This window comes from Telmatherina bonti, assembly GCF_933228915.1.
Source record: "Telmatherina bonti genome assembly, chromosome: 14".
NCBI classification, from domain to species: domain Eukaryota; kingdom Metazoa; phylum Chordata; class Actinopteri; order Atheriniformes; family Telmatherinidae; genus Telmatherina; species Telmatherina bonti.
In genome coordinates this window covers 16,834,863-16,855,396 of record NC_136612.1, presented here as the reverse complement: position 1 = coordinate 16,855,396, position 20,534 = coordinate 16,834,863, and the positions used below count along the sequence as shown (strand labels likewise).

At 42.3% G+C, this 20,534-nt stretch overlaps 1 protein-coding gene across 1 annotated transcript in view; it reads right to left on the bottom strand.

The window, feature by feature from the left end:
- Positions 1-293: 293 nt before the first annotated feature.
- Positions 294-20,534, bottom strand: part of LOC306765444 (myocardin-related transcription factor A-like) — a 40,330-nt gene continuing 20,089 nt past the window's right edge. Inside the window, exons 6-19 of the mRNA XM_079252902.1 lie at positions 18,044-18,210; positions 16,615-16,731; positions 15,390-15,458; positions 15,124-15,308; positions 14,818-14,962; positions 14,245-14,461; positions 13,886-14,007; positions 10,356-11,252; positions 10,067-10,264; positions 9,424-9,534; positions 7,267-7,413; positions 7,101-7,187; positions 4,381-4,423; positions 294-4,240 (exon numbers count right to left, since the gene is read on the bottom strand). Of these exons, the coding sequence (XP_079109028.1) occupies positions 3,684-4,240; positions 4,381-4,423; positions 7,101-7,187; positions 7,267-7,413; positions 9,424-9,534; positions 10,067-10,264; positions 10,356-11,252; positions 13,886-14,007; positions 14,245-14,461; positions 14,818-14,962; positions 15,124-15,308; positions 15,390-15,458; positions 16,615-16,731; positions 18,044-18,210 (3,062 nt within the window). The 3' untranslated portion in view covers positions 294-3,683. The remainder of the gene's footprint in view (positions 4,241-4,380; positions 4,424-7,100; positions 7,188-7,266; positions 7,414-9,423; positions 9,535-10,066; positions 10,265-10,355; positions 11,253-13,885; positions 14,008-14,244; positions 14,462-14,817; positions 14,963-15,123; positions 15,309-15,389; positions 15,459-16,614; positions 16,732-18,043; positions 18,211-20,534) is intronic.

The following is a 20,534-nucleotide window of genomic DNA, read 5'->3' as shown; positions in this document are numbered from 1 at the left end:
ACAACCACAAAAAAAATCACTTTGATAAATGACCATTTCTCTTTGCAGACCCTTCTTGCTTATGTAAATTTTCACTAATTTGCATGATTTATTACCAAAAACACTAAAGAAAAACGGGAAAAATAACAAGAATAATTCCATAAAGAAGTGTCCCATTTTCCATAATCCTATAATGCCATTATTTTCCTTTCATTACCACTACTAAGGATCAATAAACTCCTGCTAAATGATGGAGGTGAGACAGTAAATGCATATAGCAGCCACACAACAATAATGTTCTGATGAACTCATAGTTAAAAAGGTTACATTTATTTGATCATTAAATGACTCCTCTAAAAAGATAAATAACATTTACAGTGCACAAAAAGCCAAAAAGCGACATTTCATGAATTTTCCCAAAAAGTAGCCTGAAGTAACTCACAGTATTTCTGCAGAAAGAATTCCTTCGAAGGTCTTTTTGGTTGAAATTGATTGATAGATCAGACTTCAATTGTTTAAAACTAAATAAGCGGGTTGAAAAGAACAAATGGAAAAACTGAAAACACAAAAAATCAATAACACATAAACACATAATCATGTTCATAGTGTTTGTCCTTTTGTACATGCTGTTAATTTAGTCACATCCTGGGATATTAATAGTGCACACAAACCTGTATTTATGGGTGTTACACAGCATTTTTCAGCATCAGCCTTTTATACTGTAGCACAGCAGTGAACTCTCAAACAGAAAAACCACTGGAAATATGTTTTTCCTTTGCTAATCATACTGATACAGTACAGGGCAGAAAAGAGCAGATGAAAGTTTTTGCTGAGATTCTTTTCCTCAAAGCAGGAATTCCCCTTAACATCTGTTTATCCTACTTTTACATACATACTGTAAGTACAACTGTCTGAAAGGTCGCTGCCCTCATGCTTCCAGGCATCCCTTGCATTGTCATGGTTGTTATGAAATGCATCCACCAGACGGCAGTTAAGAGTTCAGATTTCACTTCTGACTTCCAACGTCAATTTTTAGACAAAAGCAAACAGCGACGTTGCAGAAGATTTTGATCATGGGCGTTGTCAAGACATAAAAGAAGCAACACAGTAGATGGCAGAGGATTGTTTGGCCATTAGAAACAGTGCAGCGTCTTCTTTGTTCTTTGAGGGCCACACATCAGATATACCGCTCAACAACACCCCCATGGTGGCGGTGGTTTGCTCTGTTGGATAAACATCTCATAAAGCTCTGAAAACAGACCAAATTACACACATAAAGGATGCAGAAAACAGCACAGAGCAGAACAGGGCCGTTTGAGTCAAACCACAGAGGGGCCATTTTCAGCACCAAAAATGACTTCACTCAGCTGGTTTTACAATATGCATGTAAACACAAAGTACTTAAAGATAAAAGCAGAATTTACATAAAGCTACACAGTTCATGCAACATTTACTAACAGAGAAACCCCTTTAAAAGTTTACATTTAAGGACAGTATAAGATACTGAAGCTGCAATAAAGAAATAAGACCGCTTTCATCTTTAAAAAAAAAACAAACTTATCAAATGTAAAACTCTGTTTAATGTTGATCATGTGCCAAATTTACTGGACCTCACAAGTTTGGTTCCTTTAAAATATTTTCGGGACAGTAAAAATAGTATCGGAACAATTTTCGAGCAGGATTATTTGAGTATTTCAGTTGATTTTTACAAAAATACACTACTTTGTGTTGAGTGTTACAGAGACATATTTCACATCCTTGTATCTGTCACATGTGCCTCTTTAGCTCTGCACCACAGTGGCGGTCAGCCTGGAACTAGTAAACCAGTGTGTGTGTGGTGGATGCGTTTCTGCTCGCTGAAAAATACCATACATTTGTTTTGTTTTTGGCCAACCACATCGTGAAACTGATCAAGTTTCCTTCAAAGCTCCTCCTGACGACAAAGTGAGCCAAGACTTTCGTGTACGGATGTCAATGAGAGGAAGTTCTTAAGCTTTGACAGGGATCAAAAGTCGAAGCGAAGCATGACGCAGCCTGCAGTGATCGTGTTAGCTTCAGCTATTTCTGTGATGAAATTATAGTTTATAAGTTTATTAGATGATAAAAGCTGTAGCTATTTTTAGTTTTCTTGTATTATACTTCTCGTCGTATTTGCTAAGCCAGAAGCTGACAACAATGTTTGACTTGAACTCATTTTAACATGATTTTAACTTTTTTTGTTTCTTGGATGGCCAAACCGTCGATGATGAGGATGCAACAGACGGGCTATGAATGAAACTGCTGGCTTTGCAAAAACACAAAGCAATGTTGTCGCAAGTACATCTAGATGCATACTTTACACAAGAAGAAACAATTCAGGATTCATCAAAAAGGTTTTTTTACACTTAAATGTTTAACCTATAATCACACAATGAATGGTCTTGATAGCTTCTGCATGCTTTTATCTGTATGACTGTAAGGAAGCTTGTGTAAAGCACAAAAACAAAACTGTAAAAAATATAAGGATGTCATCACACAGCTCGATTTTTATGAGGTATGTAGCACATAAACTTAGATCTAAGCTTTGAAAATTGGAAAAATGTCTCACATCTCCCAGCAAAACATTAACAGTTTTAGTTTATCTGCTACCAGCTGGACCAGAATAACAATGGCTGCAATCCACGCCTACATCTGTGCTCAGCAGCACTTGAAACTGCAGTGTTGAAACTGCAGTTAATGATAAACTAGCATTACATTGAGTAGCCCTAGTCTCAAACACTCAAAGAAGCATTACATAATATTTAATGCAAACTTTTAATTTATTGTGAAAAATACTGATGAGCTTCAACCATAGACTGTATTTAAAAAGATGGACGTAGCCTCTGTGATGTCACCCATAGGTTTCTGAAAAGCTGAATTGAAGCTCGGTGGGCGGTTCCTTCTGTCGCCATCTTGGCAGCGTCATTCGTGTCATCTCCCCCGGAAAATACATATATGGTCAAAGAGGTGGAGCTGAGAGGGGGGCTGTGAGCATCATGGTGGATGATTGACATCGAGCGAACTCCGAGCTTTCTGTAGCTGAGAGCTAACCGAGCTAACCTGGAGATAACAGGAGCTAACCAGCTAACGGAGGTAAGCGGGCTAAAGCTAAGTCATGTTGTTAACCGGCTAAAAACCGCAGTTGTTCTACGTTCTTCTGACTTAAAGCGGGAGATTGGGTACCTGTCAATCAAAAGGACATGCCCCTAAATAGGCCTAATTTTGACATTAAATTACTTTTAAAGGGGGGGTTAGAAAAACCTTCACTCCTCCCACAGTTGTCATGAAGGTAAACCTGACCTATTAAACTGAAAACAGATTTTTGAACCAGGCTGTAAACATGTTTATATCTGCCGTGAAGTTAGCCTTTTTAACATGGGAGTCTATGGGGAATTGCTCTGTTTTGCAGCCAGCCCCTAGTGGATGAAGGAGGAACTGCAGTTTTATACACTTCCGCATTGTCTTCACTTTTAACCACCAGAGGCTCCGTCCATCTTTCATATACGGTCTCTGGCTTCAACACAAAGTGGCAGCTCAGAATAAGTCTGCATTCACTTTTACACTGTTAAAAAAACGTCTCAGTTACAAACATAAATCTTTGTTCTAGCAGACACAGGAACTGCCTTGTAAGTGCTTAAAAGGCCAATTCTGCAGTGTGCAGTTGCCACATTTCTGAGTAATCGTGGTTATAGGCAGGAGCCCCAGTGTATGTGCAGGTCAGAACTATCCAGGAAGTCAGTGGAAAAGACGCTCGGAGGTGTTTGGGGGCCCAGCAGGGCCAGTGTGGGAACTTGCTCATCCCTTTCTTCCCCCATTGTGATGTCTGACCAGTCTGTACTGACCAGTCTCTGGCCCCCTTCTCCCACGATGTCAATGGTATCCATAGGAGACAGAGGGTTGTCCAGGATGCTGGGAGTACACAGCAGCTGGCTGTGGAGGTCATCAATTAGTGATAACAGGCCACCGGGCTCCACCCCAAGAAGAGGCTTCCCAGTGGTGCTTTCCAGGAAATCCTCCAGGCGTCCACTTGCAGAGATGCCAAGGTGCTGTTTCTCTTCCGTAGTGTCAGCCGCAGCCTCCAGTTCAGGCTGCCGAGAAGGAGCAAGCTGTGGAGAATCGCAGTGGGGAGGTGATGGGGAAGATAGCAACAGATGTAGCGTTGAGGGAGGAGGGGACGGTGACAAGTCTGGACTGAGGCAGTCCAGAGAGGGGTCTGCAGCAGATCTGAAGGTGGTGGGCATTTCTGACAGAAAACAAGGAGCACTTTAAGAACATCGACTTTTGAAATTGTCGTTCTAGTTTAGGTGCACATTTCCAAGATATGAATTCATTAGCTAATAAAAAATTTTAAAATATGGTTAGAATGGAATTTGTGCAGCCTACCTCCTGCTTGTAAGATGATGTCAATGAAGTCATCTTCTGTATCCTGTTGACAGGCACACACAACAACACGTTTCACTTTAACACAACAGGGGCACTAAATGAATAAGAATCCTAATTACCAAAACCACAAACTGTAAAAACACGAACATTCAATTTATTCAGCAGCTTAATACCTCCCCTCCCTGAGCCGTCACCTTATCGTGGTGGAGGGGTTTGTGCGTCCCGAAGATTCTAGCAGCTATGTTGTCGGGGGCTTTATGCCCCTGGTAGGGTCACCCATGGCAAACAGGTGTATAGGGGAGGGACCGGACCAAGCACAGCTCATCGACCTCTACAATGACGACCAACCTGGGCATGAATGTTCCCTTGCCCGGACACGGGTTACCGGGACCCCCCTCTGGAGCCAGGCCTGGAGGTGGGGTACGAGAGCCAGCGTCTGGTGGCCGGGCCTTCGCCCATGGGGCCCGGTCGGGCTCAGCCCGAAAGGGTTACATGGGCCCCACCTCCCGTCTGCAGGAGGAGCCGTAGGGGTCGGGTGCAAAGTGAGCTGGGCGGCAGCAAGGGGCGGGGACCCTGGCGGTCCGATCCCCAGCTGCAGAAGCTGGCTCTAGGGACGTGGAACGTCACCTCTCTGGTGGGGAAGGAGCCTGAGCTTGTGCGCGAGGTTGAGCGGTTCCGACTAGATATAGTTGGACTCACCTCGACGCATGGCTTGGGCTCTGGAACCAGTACCCTCGAAAGGGGCTGGACTTTCTTCCACTCTGGAGTTGCTCATGGTGGGAGGCGCCGAGCAGGTGTGGGCATTCTCATCAGCCCCCAGCTTGGTGCCTGCACGTTGGGGTTTACCCCGGTGGATTTTGTAGTCGTATCGTCGGACCTGCGGCCACATGCCTTGGACACTCGGGTGAAGAGGGGGGCGGAGCTGTCAACTGATCACCACCTGGTGGTTAATTTGGCTCAGGTGGTGGGGGAGGAGGCCGGTCAGATCTGGCAGACCCAAACGTGTTGTGAGGGTCTGCTGGGAACGTCTGGCTGAGTCCCCCGTCAGAGTGAGCTTCAACTCCCACCTTCAGCAGAGCTTCAACCATGTCCCGAGTGAGGCGGGGGACATTGAGTCCGAATGGGCTGTGTTCCATGCCTCTATTGCTGAGGCAGCCGGCCGGAGCTGTGGCTGTAAGGTCGTTGGTGCCTGTCGTGGCGGTAAACCCAGGACTCGTTGGTGGACGCCAACAGTGAGGGATGCCGTCAAGCTGAAGAAGGAGTCCTATCGGGCCTTCTTGGCCTGTGGGACTCTGGAGGCAGCTGATGGGTACCGGCGGGCAGACTGGGGTGGTGGTCCCCCTTTTTAAGAAGGAGGACCGGAGGGTGTGTTCCAATTACAGGGGAATCACACTCCTCAGCCTCCCTGGTAAGGTCTATTCAGGGGTCCTGGAGAGGAGGGTCCGCCGGATAGTCGAATCCTGGATTGAAGAGGAGCAGTGTGGTTTTCGTCCTGGTCGCGGAACAGTGGACCAGCTCTATACCCTCTTTGGGGTCCTGGAGGGGCATGGGAGTTTGCCCAACCAGTCTACATGTGTTTTGTGGACCTGGAGAAGGCATTTGACAGTGTCCCCCGGGGGCTCCTGTGGGGGGTACTCCGGGAGTATGGGGTAACGGACCCCCTTGTACGGGCTGTCCAGTCCCTGTACGACAGGTGTCAGAGCTTGGTCCGCATTGCCGGTAGTAAGTCGGAATCGTTTCCGGTGAGGGTTGGACTCCGCCAAGGCTGCCCTTTATCACCGATTCTGTTCATAACTTATATGGACAGAATTTCTAGGCGCAGCCGGTGTTGAGGGGATCCGACTTGGTGGCCTCAAGATTGGGTTCCTGCTTTTTGCGGATGACGTGGTCCTGTTGGCTTCATCTGGTCATGATCTCCAGCTCTCGCTTGAGCGATTCGCGGCCGAGTGTGAAGCGGCTGGGATGAGAATCAGCACCTCCAAATCTGAGACCATGGTCCTCAGCCAGAATAGGGTGGATTGCCCTCTCCGGGTCGGGAGTCAGGTCCTGCCTCAAGTGGAGGATTTTAAATATCTCGGGGTCTTGTTCACGAGTGAGGGAAGGATGGAGCATGAGATCGACAGACGGATCGGTGCGGCGTCTGCAGTAATGCGGGCTCTGCGCCGGTCTGTCGTGGTGAAGAAGGAGCTGAGCCAGAAGGCGAATCTCTCGATTTACCAGTCGATCTACATTCCTACCCTCACCTATGGTCATGAGCTGTGGGTCGTGAACGAAAGAACGAGATCTCGTATACAGGCGGCTGAAATGGGTATCTCCAATGGCTCACCCTTAGAGATAGGGTGAGGAGCTCGGTCATCCGGGAGGGGCTCAGAGTAGAGCCGCTGCTCCTCCGCATCGAGAGGAACCAGTTGAGGTGGCTCGGGCATCTGGTCAGGATGCCTCCTGGACGCCTCCCTGGTGAGGTGTTCCAGGCACGTCCCAGGACCCAGTTACACGCTGGAGGGATTATATCTCCCGGCTGGCCTGGGAACACCTTGGGATCCCCCCCACAGAGTTGGCAAATGTGGCTGGGGAGAGGGAAGTCTGGGCTTCCCTGCTTAGGCTGCTGCCCCCGCGACCCGACCCCCGATAAGCGGCAGAAGATGGGTGGATGGAGCTTAATGCCTTCGTTATATAGCTTGCTTGTAAAATAAGATCATCTGAGATGCAGCTTATCTTACTTTGTCATCAGGCGGTGAGGATGCTGTCTTCACAGAAGCCGGTGGTGACAGAGGGCTCAACAAGACATCCAGACCAGGACACATCTTCTGCAGGGAGAGTAAAAGTTTCCAGTCTTATTTCAAAGACAACTTAAAAGGTCCTTCATATGAGTCTTACACTACTCACAGTTTGAGTGGGAGGCGGTGGGGTATTTTTCCCTGCAGAAGCGGACCCCTGGTCCTTGAAGAAAGCCTGCAGGCTGGGTGGTGCTGACAAACAAACAACTCCCTGCTGTGGCTGTTGTGGAGATTCGTGGATACCCCCGCTGTGCATCTTCAAAATAAAAAAAAAGAGAGTGGACGTTTATGGTGAGATAAAAACACTAAAGACAGAATCCTTTTACTTTATCAAATGTTTTAGATGTTGCTTCTATATTATGCAGGATCACTTGCTTTATTATTATTCTGTATCATTCTATGTCATTTAGCTATGTTTTGTCTATCAATGCAAAACACACACACACACATATACATATATATATACGTACATACATACAGTATGTACACACACAAATCAGTTTTATGTGTAAATGTGTCATTTAGCAATAATATATATGGTGATATTCTTTAACTGAGTTGCTAAGACTGCAAACTCCTGATCTAGGTCACAGTTATCTTCCTCTTAGTTCAGCACTTTGGTATGTTTAGTAGCATGTGCAGTGAAATCCCTACACACAGGCCAAAGTCTAATCATAAAGGCTACACACTTCTCTATTTCCACTTAACTCCACTACCCATGACTGCTAGTTTTAAATTTAAGTCACTCGTGCTTGCAGATTGACAGTGCAATCTGCCTCCAGCAACCAAACCTCAGTCATGCTTCTTTTTGACCAAAGTGTTCCTCACAAGAACACTGTGTAGGACTGGCATCCAAATACACAACCCAGTATGAATCCATTCTGTTCTAATGTGGGTTTCCATGATGTTGGAACAAGATGGTGGATGACTAACAAATCCGTTTGTAGCATTGGAAACAACAGAGGAAGAGAGGAAAATTTCGCAAGTTATATGCGATGCTGAATGTAGAGGTCTGGTGGGTGTAGAGCAGTCAGTTAGGCAGCTCACATGTCAAAGTAACTGAACTGTAATCATAAAGTTGAGTACATGAACGTCAATCCTAACTGGTAAATATGAGTTTCTACTTTGAGTTTCCCTTTAAATTTAGGTTCAAACAACACCAGAACCCTTAGCTAACCCTAACCCTAAACCTAACCCTAGTTTTCTCAGTAAAACTATGCAGGTTGCCTTAATTTTATTAAGTTCACTCAACTGTTTAACAGCTTTCTAACATCAGTATGTGGGATAACTGCCTCATCTAGCTTCAAGACTTTATTCCACTACTGACTGATACAAAGAGACAGCAGATTTCCCCTGAAAGTCTTGGATTGCCATGTGTGAAGCAAACGTAATCATCCAGTAAAGTTCACGGTATTGAGTAGAAAGCATAAAGAAACAATGAAATGCTGCTGATAGATGTGATATTTGACATCAGAACACGGTGCTCCACTAAAGCCAAGCATTTTAAGGCAGGTTTTCCCCAAACACCACACGATACAGCACACCTGCCCTCAACAGACACCTTTACAAAGCAAGTGTTGCTGGAGTCTTTGTTCATCATCTGTTAGCATCATAAATCATAGTAATGGAGGATGTCATAGGCGTAATTAGCATGGTAATAATATCAGCATCAGGACAGTGTCAGGTACTTATCAAGACCTGCTGTCATTGTGTCAAACAGCAAACATCATTCATTTTCACGGCAATTGGACTCACCGGAGCAGTTCTCTTGTGTTCTCACGTTTCTGTGGAGCATTATCAGGTTGTTCTGGTATTGCACCACAGAGACGCAGGAAAAGATGCTCTGGGTAGAGAATAAACTGCATCCATGGTAACTCTACAAAAGGTAAATATACCTTTTGGGTTTTTATTTCTGTTTTCCAGTGGCTGCGTGTGATGGAATCAGGGAAAGGCTGAGAGATCACATACATCAAAACATACAGAACTAAAACTTTTTCTTTTCTTTTATTGGAAGTTTCCTCATTTTCTTTTGCCACCACAATGCAGCAAAGGTTCTGTAACTGGACTGAAAGCAGTGCCTTTTCATGTATAATGGGGCTTTTTACATGTCACAGTTGCGCCGCAGTAATTTTCTACTACTTTGCAGAGAAATCTTATTCATGATCACAAGAGAAACCAGTAAGAGCTGCAAAAGACCTTTTGTGTTTTCACTGCTACCACCTGTGCTTCATAACAGGCTGCAGATCACGTCATGTAAAAACCTCACCTTTGTGCTTAGCTGTTTGGAAACTCCCAGGTGCGTCTGCTGCTCGGTTCTGCTACCAGTAACCTGAACGGGGTGGCAGCCTGAGAGCTTGGCTGGAGTAGACTGCAGCCGCTAGAGGAAAGTTAAAAAGTAAAACAGTTATTCCTGCTGAGCACTGAATTTGAGTTACATCAGAAAATAAAGAAATGCCTGAAAGCTTTGCTTCATTTTTAAGCAGTTCATTAGCAACCAGAAATCCGTTCAGTCGTCATGGTTTGGCTTTTTTTTTTTTTTTTTGTAAAGCTGAAAGCTCCTCGGCTGCTTGCTGCTGCGTCTGCTAAGAGTAGTCAAAAAGTCCAACCCCAACTGCACTAATCGCCTGTAGGCTGTAAGTACAGCTTTCACTTTGGGTGAGTTGCAGAGTTAGCTTGATATTTCCCTGTGGCTAAGAACTTAGGTCAGTGTTTATAACCTGGATTAAGAAAATACATCAACTTTATCATCTCTTCCATATATATGAGTTAGATAACCAAGATGGTTTTTATGATTTAGTTTCCCTACTTAAAGGCTACTATACATTCATCTGTATGTACATGTGCATAAATACTGTCAGTGAGGTTTACAGACATTTTTCTGCCACATGAATGAAATTAAATTCATATACCTGCAGCACGATGCGATTTGTTTCTTTTCCCTGAGAAGCGGCAAGCCTGTCGTTTCCAGTAACGTGATTGGTCAGTGAAATCAGGAAGTGGTTTCCGTTGCTGTCACTGACCAGAGTCGGGATAGATTTGCTCTTTAGGAGTTCCAGTGAGGAGGAAGGAGCGGAGCCTGACTGCTGGTCCTGGTTGGTTTGACATATCTGGATGGAAACAATGAAAACTTTTAGATGTTTTGGATTTGTGTGAAATTTATGTTTCACTCAAGCATCACAAAAATAAAGAGTCACTCACCTGCCAGAGCTGCTGCTGCTGCCTGTCTTGCTTTTCCTGTGGTAGGACTTGCTGCTGCCTCACATGGATCTTGGTCTGGATCTGGATTTGTTGCAGTTGTTTGGTCTGCTGCTGAAGTGACTTCTGTTGCTTCAGTCGCTGATGTTGCTGCTGCGATGGCAGGAGCTGCTTCTGCTGCTCATCTTGTTTTAGGTGCAGCTTTTTCTTTTGCTTCTGTTCACAAAGGTGTCTCTGTGTCTGCTGTGTCCCCGGCCTCTGAACTGTCTGCTGCTGTTTCTGCAAGTGTTGCTGCTGCTTTAGCAGGACTTTCTGTATGGCCTGGTGCTGAGCCAGCTGCATACCCGTCTGCTGCAGACAAATACGTTCTTGTGTTTTCTGCAGGTGCATCTGATCCTCCGCCTGCTGCATTTGGGTGGATTGCACAGATGCCTCGTACCTACTAATCTCTGTCTCGGTGGCTTCCTGTTTAATTGTTACCATAGCAATGTCCATTTCACTTGAAATGGGAGATTTTAGAGAGGGTTGATGATCCTGAGGTTCTTCTTTGACTCCTAGAAGAATCAGTGGCTCTGGAGCTGTTGCTTCCCTGTTCTCGTGCTCCAGCTGCATCTCCAGCATCTCCACCAGCCTCTGCTTCTGCCTCAGCATCCTGGTCAGCTCTGCAATCTGCTTATCTTTCTCCTGCAGCATTCTGTCTTTGTCAATATTCACTAGAGAGGCTGCAGCTGTAGTGGGGGGGGCAGCTGTAGAGACCAAGCAGCGCTTGTGCAAAGAGGGAGACTTTAAAGAGAACTGACAAGGTGCCGGCATGGAGCACGGGGGCTCCTCCTTTATGTTCGCAGGGAGTTGAGCCACTGGGGATGGCTGAAGGCTCAGCTCTGGGAGCCGAGAACTCATCTAGAGAGGGAAAAAAAAATCCTTTAGCACAATCAAGGGTCTTATTAAGATTTTTATAAATAAAGCTAAGATTATTTTTAATTGCATTCATGTGCAGGTGATTGTGCAGGCTTGAGGGAAACTAATTAGATTTAGATTGCTCTGTAAAATTAATTTATGCCAAATGGCGACATAATGAGAAATCCAAGGCAAGTGTGTTTGCACTCGGGAGTTTTTCTGTCAAGGTCTGCAATAATGTGAGGTTAAGACTCAAAAAATGTCAGCAGCATCACCAAGTCAGTCAAAGTATTGTCCAGACCACATTGCATCATTCATTGCGTGTTGCAGAAAGCGTGCTTTTATCCCATTCCATCCATCTGCTCAGTATTTTCCTGGTTGCCTCAGAAATTCACAACCCTTTCCTACAAGGCTGCAGTTCTGACTTCAGCTCCTGTTCCGGCATCGCTGAATGGTTTTTCTGTGTGGTTCAGGGCTGATTATGAATTGATGTTACTGCAATAACTTTATTCTTGTCTCATTAGATACTCATCCCTCCATCATGCTCTCAGACCTACAGAGCAGAGGTTGCTGCCGTATATTCTTATGTCAGAGACTGGTGGGGAAATGGATGAAAAGTCTTTTTAAGTGTGTAAAAAAGATAATAGCAGGAAACAGAAAAGCACTTTCTGTGCTTCTTTTAACACTCGATGGCTATAAAACTTTTTCTAGTTGGATGTTGCCAGTGATGGTCAGTCATGTCGGCCTCACATTGGTACTGGCTGACATTCAGCTGTTCAAATAGAGTACATTTTATTTTTGTTTCTTTCCTTTTCTTTCTTTCCTTCTTTTTTTACAATTTACAAAAGAAACCTTCCATTTTTTGTGCGCTGGTCTAAAGGAGCTCATATTTAACACCGTTCGGCACAAAATAAAATCTCAGTTGGGTCATGTAAATACTGCAATGTCATGGAGTTGAGATTGATTTACCATGATAAACTTGTTAGAAACTTCTTTTATTCACTAACAGCAGCTAGTTTTCTCATTTCTGTTTGTTTCTCATTTATATTTAACTTTTTAGATTCATAGTTTAGTTACTATGATCTAAAGTTGGCTTGTATGTGTATGTATATGTGTTAATACTGGCAAGTGCGTATATGTTTGTACGTATGTATGTGTGTGTATGTGTGTGCATAGAGGTGTGTGTGTAAATGTATGTATGTGTATATGTATATGTGTACATATGTATATATATGTGTATATATATATATTATGTGTGTATACGTGTGTGTATATGTATGTGTATGTATGCGTGTGTATGTGTGTGTATATGTATGTGTGTGCCTGTATGTGTGTATGTATACATCTGTAGGTTGTTTTCTTTCTTTTTGTTTTTGGGTTATTTTTTAGTTGTTGTTTTTTTCTCTCCCTTTTCTCTCCCTTTATCTCTTTCCCTTTTCTTATGAGGTGTTTCTTCTCCTTTCTCTTTCTGTCTTTTGTCTGTCCTCTCTGGTCCAGCAGTACAAACTCTACAATTCAAACAACAAAAAGAGAAGAGAAAAAAAGAAAAAAAAAAAAAAAAAAAAAAAAAGAAACTTCTTTTATGTGGTGAACTTTAAGTAAAGGGTTCCTTTTGTTGTTGTTTTTATGAAGTGTAGGTCCATTGTTTTCCTGTCATAAAAAGGAAAATAAATGACAAACTATTTGTATGAGCGATCCAAATTTTAGATCAGAATCACCCTCAAAGTAAACATTGTTCCAGTACAGAGAGATTTTATTTACTTTATCAACTGTATGAGAATAACATTTCATTAATTATTCCTTTTCTTAACCGCTTTGTCCAGTTGGGTCGTGGGGAAGCTGGAGCCTATCCCAGCAATTAGCAGGCAAGAGGCAGAGTACATCTAGGACAGGTTGCCAGTCCATCACAGAGCCAGATTTAATTGTTTACTTTAGAATTAAACATGCATTTATTGTATCTTAAACTTTCGACACAATTTCCAAATGCTCTCATTTTTGTGCATCTGTTGGTAGTTGTTTTAGTTTACACTACTTCATTTTCTACTAAGTGAGATTACAAAAGAAATATTCATCTGCTTGCTTTGCTGGACAGCACTAAGTCTGTCACGCTGCTCCTTTTAATAGTCGACTAAACTGTTAGATGTAATGTGGCCAAGATACAGTAGGAATTAATTCTAAGGGTAATTTAAGAAATGAGTCCAAATCCATTAGTGTCTCATAAGTTACTTTAATATCTATATGAGTACTCAGTTATTTAGTAAAGGAGGAGCTCATGTTTAATTTGATCAAGCAGAATGTAGTTGGGTTGCTTCCCATTTAGACTTCCACCAGTCATAGCCGTTTATGTAAAGTTTGGGCGGTGAGATCCAACGGCACTGTGAAGAGAGCTGTTAAAGCATGTAGTTTAGCAACATTTCACTCCTCTGTTTGGATGTCAGTGGAACTTACAATGATTTTACATTTCATAAAGGTGTTCACAAGACTAAATTTTAGGCTGCCTTGATAAGAACAGTGTTATTTTTATTTTAAAGACTGACACTAATGACATTTTAATACTGACATTAAACAAAGTCTTATAATGTGAAATAAAACAACATATATGTGTAAGATGAATGGTGTGTACAAATGTGTCTGACCAATTCTCCAAGAGGGTCACTGTTAAAGCTGATATCTTTAGGGCTTATGGCAGCCGGTGAGCTGGATCGCAGGGTGAGGGAGCTGGCGTTGCCACCGCATCTCCTGAGCTGCTTAGAAGTCACTGCAGGGGGACAAAAACCACCGCTTGCTTCAGCTAAACAGAGAGGTTCAGTTTAAGTGGTGTCAGACAGTTTTGCACCATTTCTGTCCTTAATTTATTATTTTAATACTTGAATTTTTTCATAAAATTTTGAAGCATAGATAAGGCATTTATAATGTACAAAACAGCCATGACTGAAATTTAATTTTATCCCTCCTTTTACTGCAGGGAAATATCATAATCCATCAGCTCACTGACCACTGAGAGAAGACGCCTGTTGGTGTGGAAAACGCTGCTCTTGTGATGTCATTTCAGTAGTTTTTGAGGATCTTCCTGGTCCTCTTGCTGTTGGAGAGGAGGCGGCATCATTACCTCGGTTCAGTTCCTGGTAGGTCCTCAGTCTCTCAATGAGGTCATTTTTGGTGCCAGAGACAGGCAAGCTGCGCAGCTTCAATTCACACTTTAATTCTGCGACCTGACAGAAGACAGAGTCGAAGACAAATTGAGATGGAGTGCAGAGAGTGAGGAAAAGTAAAAATGACGAAGATGAATATGAAAAGAAAACTGAAATGGATCAAAGGAGAAAACAAGAGGACAGAATAATCCGTCACTGTCTCTCTTTAACTGCCCTGCATTGGCAGGGGACTTTTCTGGGGCAAACCTTTCATAGTACATCTTTTCAGAGGGAATGACGTCCATCAAAGTGCCACAGAGTGAGACTGGAGCCTGAAATGGCTAAACTGGTTGAGATGATGTATATATAATGTAATTCAGCCACTAAAAGCTGCATATCCAGCCATCAACATGGACCCTCTTCATTTTTCTCCTCACCTTCATTTCATCCAGATTTCCATGTGCTGAAACTACTTTGGTCCCACCTAAAGGAGTAGAACCTCCACATGGTGTGGCTCCTTCTGCGGCTGCAGGTGGAGGTGGAGAGGAGGTGGAGCGGGAAGATGGGGGTGGAATCTGATCTCTGCTGAGAAGAAAGAAAATTAAATAAAAGCAAACCTTGACAACAGTCAAGTTCCTGACTTTTAAAATCAAAATAACAAATTTATCTAACTCTTCCAACAACATGATAGAAAGGAGAGGCTATTTTCAGGGTACAGGAGCTCAGACAAACTCCTCACTAACTTGAGCGACGCAGGAAGGTTGGTGTGGTGGTTGAAGTGCTGCTGCTGCTGACTGAGGATCTGAAGCTGCAGGAAGAGTTGCTGCTGCTGGAGGATTTTGGCATAAGATGAATCCAGATAAGAAGCAGGCTCTTTGTCACCCTTCTGGTCAGGAGGGATGTACTGATGGTACTTTAGTTTTTTTATCTACAAGGCAGCAAAGACTTTCAGGATTGGCAATAACGCTTTACACAAATGAAAAGAAAAAACACAAATAAAACACTCTACCTTTGGTTTGCTGTCCTTGGTCTTCTTGTGTCGCTGAGAAAAGCATTCAGAATTTGGTTTAGGCTGGGACTGTAAAAAGACGAGTTGACAAGTTTATACTGCAACATTCAGAGGATTTAGCATGTTTAACTCTAACTTTTAGCTTCTTATGCTACGCAAGTCTGTTCACATGCTAGCTGCTCACTTCCTTTTACAAAAAGCCAAGTGTTGTATGAGTTTATTACATTGCAAAATACTAAGTTGAATTTGTGTTTAACAGTAATTTGTTCTTGATAAACTCATAGAAAAAGAAGTTCTCTCACTTTTGCTTCTAATGCTACTTGAAAGTTGGTTCACAAGCTAGCTGCTAACTCACAACTTGTTACATTTATTATGAACCTAAAAGAGTTACTAGAACAACCCTACGTGGATGTCATGTTTGAAAGAGAAACTGCAACGTCAGATTTTCAATTGCTTTGCCTTTAATGCAGCTTTTCTCCCGATGAACACTGGACCTGAAGACTACAGTGCATCTAAATATCTTTAGTCATATCTGTTAAAGTTTAACAACTTAAAGCCCCGACTGTTTAGTCCTTATTAATTCATTTATATATCACAAACAACTTTAAAAATGTAAGATGCACAAAAGGAGTCTTTAAATTTCACTAAATCCCAGGGAACACAATTTTGGATTTTAATGTCGAGTTTATGTTTAAAAAAAAAAAAAATCTTATTTGCTATTTATATTTTTAAGTTTTGTTTTTTTTATGACTGGTTGGTGATAATGATTGTAGAATCACTGTGTTTTGTTTTTTTTTAAATCCCATGTATTTATTTATTTTAAGTAGAAAGAAAGATAAATACTTCTTCAAACTAATATTTCACTGGAGGATATGGTTTACACAAAGACATGGTTAAACAGGGTTTAATGTTTAGTGCAGAATCTTGTAAATGTGAAGCTATACAAGCTGTATGTCACATGCAGACCTTTAAGTATATAAAATAACATTATACATGTGTTTCTTTGATGCATACATGAAAGAAATTCTTTCAGTTGGTGTAAAGGACCATGTATGGACCCTTTTTGTGTCTTTAAGATGTCTTTTTTTTACCAATGATTGCACAGTATGTTGACCAACTGCTGTTACATCAGCTTTAGGTAAGAGAACAGACAAATGAACACTTGTATATCAAAGTGAAAAGTAGACTAGTCTTTCTTAAAGAATTGTTGGCAGATGTTATTTACTTTAATCTCAGAGTTGATCCCCTTCCTGTGTATGGATGATGCCATAGTTCCACCGGTCAGCCTCAGTGAAGTTATAGGTTCAGAGATTGGTGGGAAAGGAAGAGCTGCTGGATTGATCTGATTTAGAGAAAGAAAAACAAATGTTTAGTGATCACTATAACATAAAACGAAGATATTGATATATAGGTGACTCAAGATTCACATTCACTTTGACCATACAGTGTATCTAAAAGATGAATGGAGCCTCCATGAAAACTTTCTGAAAGTGAAGCGATTGTATATACAATATCTACTCTCTGTGGATTCAATAAAGCTTTGTTTTTTAAAATAAATAAATAAATAAAGTAAAGCTTATTGGATGGTTCCATAGACCCTATGTGAAAAAGGGATTGAGCTTCTGGCAGAAAAAAGTGAAGCCTATGTGAAAGTGCAAAAATTTGCTGTTCCCCTCTCATCCACTAGGGGCTCCAAAACAGAGCAAATCCCCATAGACTCCTTTGGTAAAGGACCGACTTCACAGCAGGAAAAAACAGGTTTACAACCTGGTACAAAAAACATTTTAGTTTTAATAGGTCAGGTTTACCTTCATGACAACTGTGGGGGGAGTTTCCTGGGGGGGAGGGGGAGACAGGAATTTCTAACTCCTCCGTTTAGAAATGATTTCATTTTTAAATTTCGGCATATTTAGGGGTGTGTCCTTTTGATTGACAGGTACCTGATCTCCTGCTTCAAGAAGGAGGAATGTAGAACAACCGCAGTTTTTAGCTGCTTAACAGCGGGACTTAACTTTAGCCTACTTACATCCGTTAGCTGGTTAGCTCCTGTTAGCTCCTGTTAGCTCCAGATTCACTCAGTTAGCTCTTACCTACAGGCAGGTTGGATCAAACTCCAACTTGCCTGTAGGTAAGAGCTAACTGAGTTAACCCAGAGCTAGCAGGAGTTAAGCAGCAACAAAAGTATGCAGGGTAAATCTAAGTCATGCAGTTAGCCGGCTAAAAAGTGCAGTTGTGCCACTCTCTGCGTTCTTGCAGCCGGGTATCAAGTACCTGTCAATCAAAAGGGCATGCCTCCAATAATATCAAATGTGGACAGTAAATTATTTCTAAATGGATGAACTATTAAAAAAAAAATTTTTTTTAAATGAAGTCCCGTCCCAGTTGTTATGAAACTTGATATAATAAACATAAATTGGTTATTTGAACCAGCCAATAAACATTTTTACTTCTACTGTGAGGGTTGGACTCTATATGGATTTGCTGTGTTTTGGAGCCCCTAGTGGATGAGCGGTGAACTGCGATATCTGGAACTCCCGCATAGTCTTCACTTTTAACCATGAAGGTTGCTGCTTGATTTTAACCTGTAAGCTAAAATCTTGTATTCATCCTTTACAATACATTAGCAACGCTGTGTAACTCTGAAGTGCTTGTACCTGAGTTGGAGATGAGATACTGCTCCCAGTCAGCTTCTCTGTTGAAGAGTGCATGGCTCCAGGACCCAGAGGATAGTCCTGGCTTATCGGCTGTCCTGGAGAAAGACTGTCATTACTGTCATCATCGCATGACGAGTACATCCCTGAGGCATCTGGAAACTGTGCCCCTAAAAGAAGAAAATGGGGAGAGTTGGAAAGATAATAATCCATAGCAAACTAAAGTGAAACAAATGCCAATGCTTGCTTCTTTATCTACCGCCTTATATTACAGAATGTAACCCTTACAGGCTTTATTGCTTTAGGTGCTTCGTTCATATAAAAACCTGCTGCCCCTGCTGATGTACTAACACACTTTGACCATCCTCAAACTCAGCTAAATTATCAGCAATGCCCCCTGGAGTTTCTTGTCCACTGTGCGGTCAGAATTGTGATTCAAGGTGGGATCATCTTTTTTAATACATTTTCTCGCCTTAGAGGAGACAGAAAATGAATTTTCCATACAGCCAAATAACGTCAGCCGCTCACACTGCTTTTATGTGACAGATTCTGTCTCTCAAAAGATGGCTTGACGCTAAAATTCTCCAGAATCATGCAGTGAATACATTAACTCTTTATGCAATAGGTCTGTGAGTTTACGCTTGCCACTAAAAATATCCTCACTACCGAATGTTTTCCAGATGACTAATTTACATCAAGGAATTTAATCCAAACCACAATGCAAATCATAGGACCTAATGTGAGGGTGCACTTTGTCACACATTGCACAAATGATTCCATATTAACCTGCAGTAGAAAGGTCGAGTCATCCTATAGCGCAGCAATTTATTCAAGCCATTATCCCCCTGTAAATTTTTCTCCCAGGCATGTTATGTAATCAGGTCATTATTATGCAAACCCAGGAGGTTTCTCCAGGATTTAAGGAGTACTGGTGCCTGCTAGAATCTCCTGGACTGATGAAGAAACATCTCTGTTCCCCTTTTTTTTATATAACAACTGTGTGTTATTTAATTACAGGAGCTACTAATGCTGCTACAGAGCACACACTGCTGGCCATTAATTTACCATCAGCAGGTGATGATGAAAACACAACATGGGGCTGATTTAATATTCTCTGATCTAATAATGTGATGACTTACCTACTGCAGCGCTCTGTGCTGTGTGTGTGTGTGTGTGTGTGTGTGTGTGTGTGTGTGTGTGTGTGTGTGTGTGTGTGTGTGTGTGTGTGTGTGTGTGTAAATGTGTGAGTTATTTGCATAGTTATATATTTGCATGTCACCTTGGTGTAAATCTTCTGCTCCTACAGAAAGTGTCAGTAATACAACTGTGTTTATTGTGTAGCAGTGACAGAGATGGATAATCCACTAACATCACATGTTATTGAATATCTGCACTTTTCCAACTGCACATCAATCAAGTAGCACTGTCACTGATCTCATCCAGCACTGACACAGGACTTATATATTTTGTTCTACATATACCGAACTACATATAAGTGTTAAGCCCGGCTTTCGGAGGGTCTCGCCAAGGTCTTTCCAAGTCTTCGTTGGACATTGCCGGCTTTTTCGCTCATTGTCAATCCAGTCCTCATACCTTGCCATTTTTACAGAAATGGATTTTTCTGTTTAAGCCTCTTAATCCTGATTTATGGATAATTTGATCATAAAAAAAAGGGTACCTAGCTCAGGGGATTAACCAGTGTTGTGTCTACACTTTAACAGACAACTCAGCAAGAAAATACTTTTACTTTGTATCTTTAGACATGTGGCAGCCAATGCAAGGACACATCAGTTGTTCCCATTAGATGCAGCTAAAGAACTGAATGTAATGGGAGCTAAATGTCTGGAGATAGAAGGTCAAATTGGTGGTTATGCCCTGGTTGCCTGATTGGGGCATCAGCTAGGTGGCTCTCTGGCCCTCAGCCCTGTACTCTGTCCGTATCTGGGGAGCTGGTGCCTGGGTGGGCCAGTGGGTGGGATCCGTGCTCTGAGGAGGCAGCTCATCTCCCAGATCCTTGGGGCCCCTGGTTTGCCTCTGATCTTTGTAGGGGCCTACATTTGCACATTCACTGATATTCATACCTAATATTTTGTCCCCTTATTAACTAACCTGCATGCAGATGCAGTCACTGTGTTGTCCTGTGGGTTTTATCACCAATAACTAGTTATATTCACTGTTTTTTTGTGTGTTGCTGATGTTTTTGTTATTGTGATTTTTGTTTTTTCAGCTTTCTTTTTATAGGGGCTCTTGATGATTGTCAGCTTTGTTTTTCTTGACGGTGCTGCAGGTTGTTTTCCGTCTCTACAGATGTAATAGCTGCTTTTTCCTGTTTAGAGTAAGCAACTATTGCTGCTGCTTTCTATCTTATCTACCCTTCTTTTATTTTTCTTTACTTCTCTTTTTTATTTGTGTGCTAACGCTGTTTTGTTTTGCTATAATGCTGCAAAATATCATTCTCAAGTTGGGAAATAGACAGAAAAGGCTGAGGTATAAC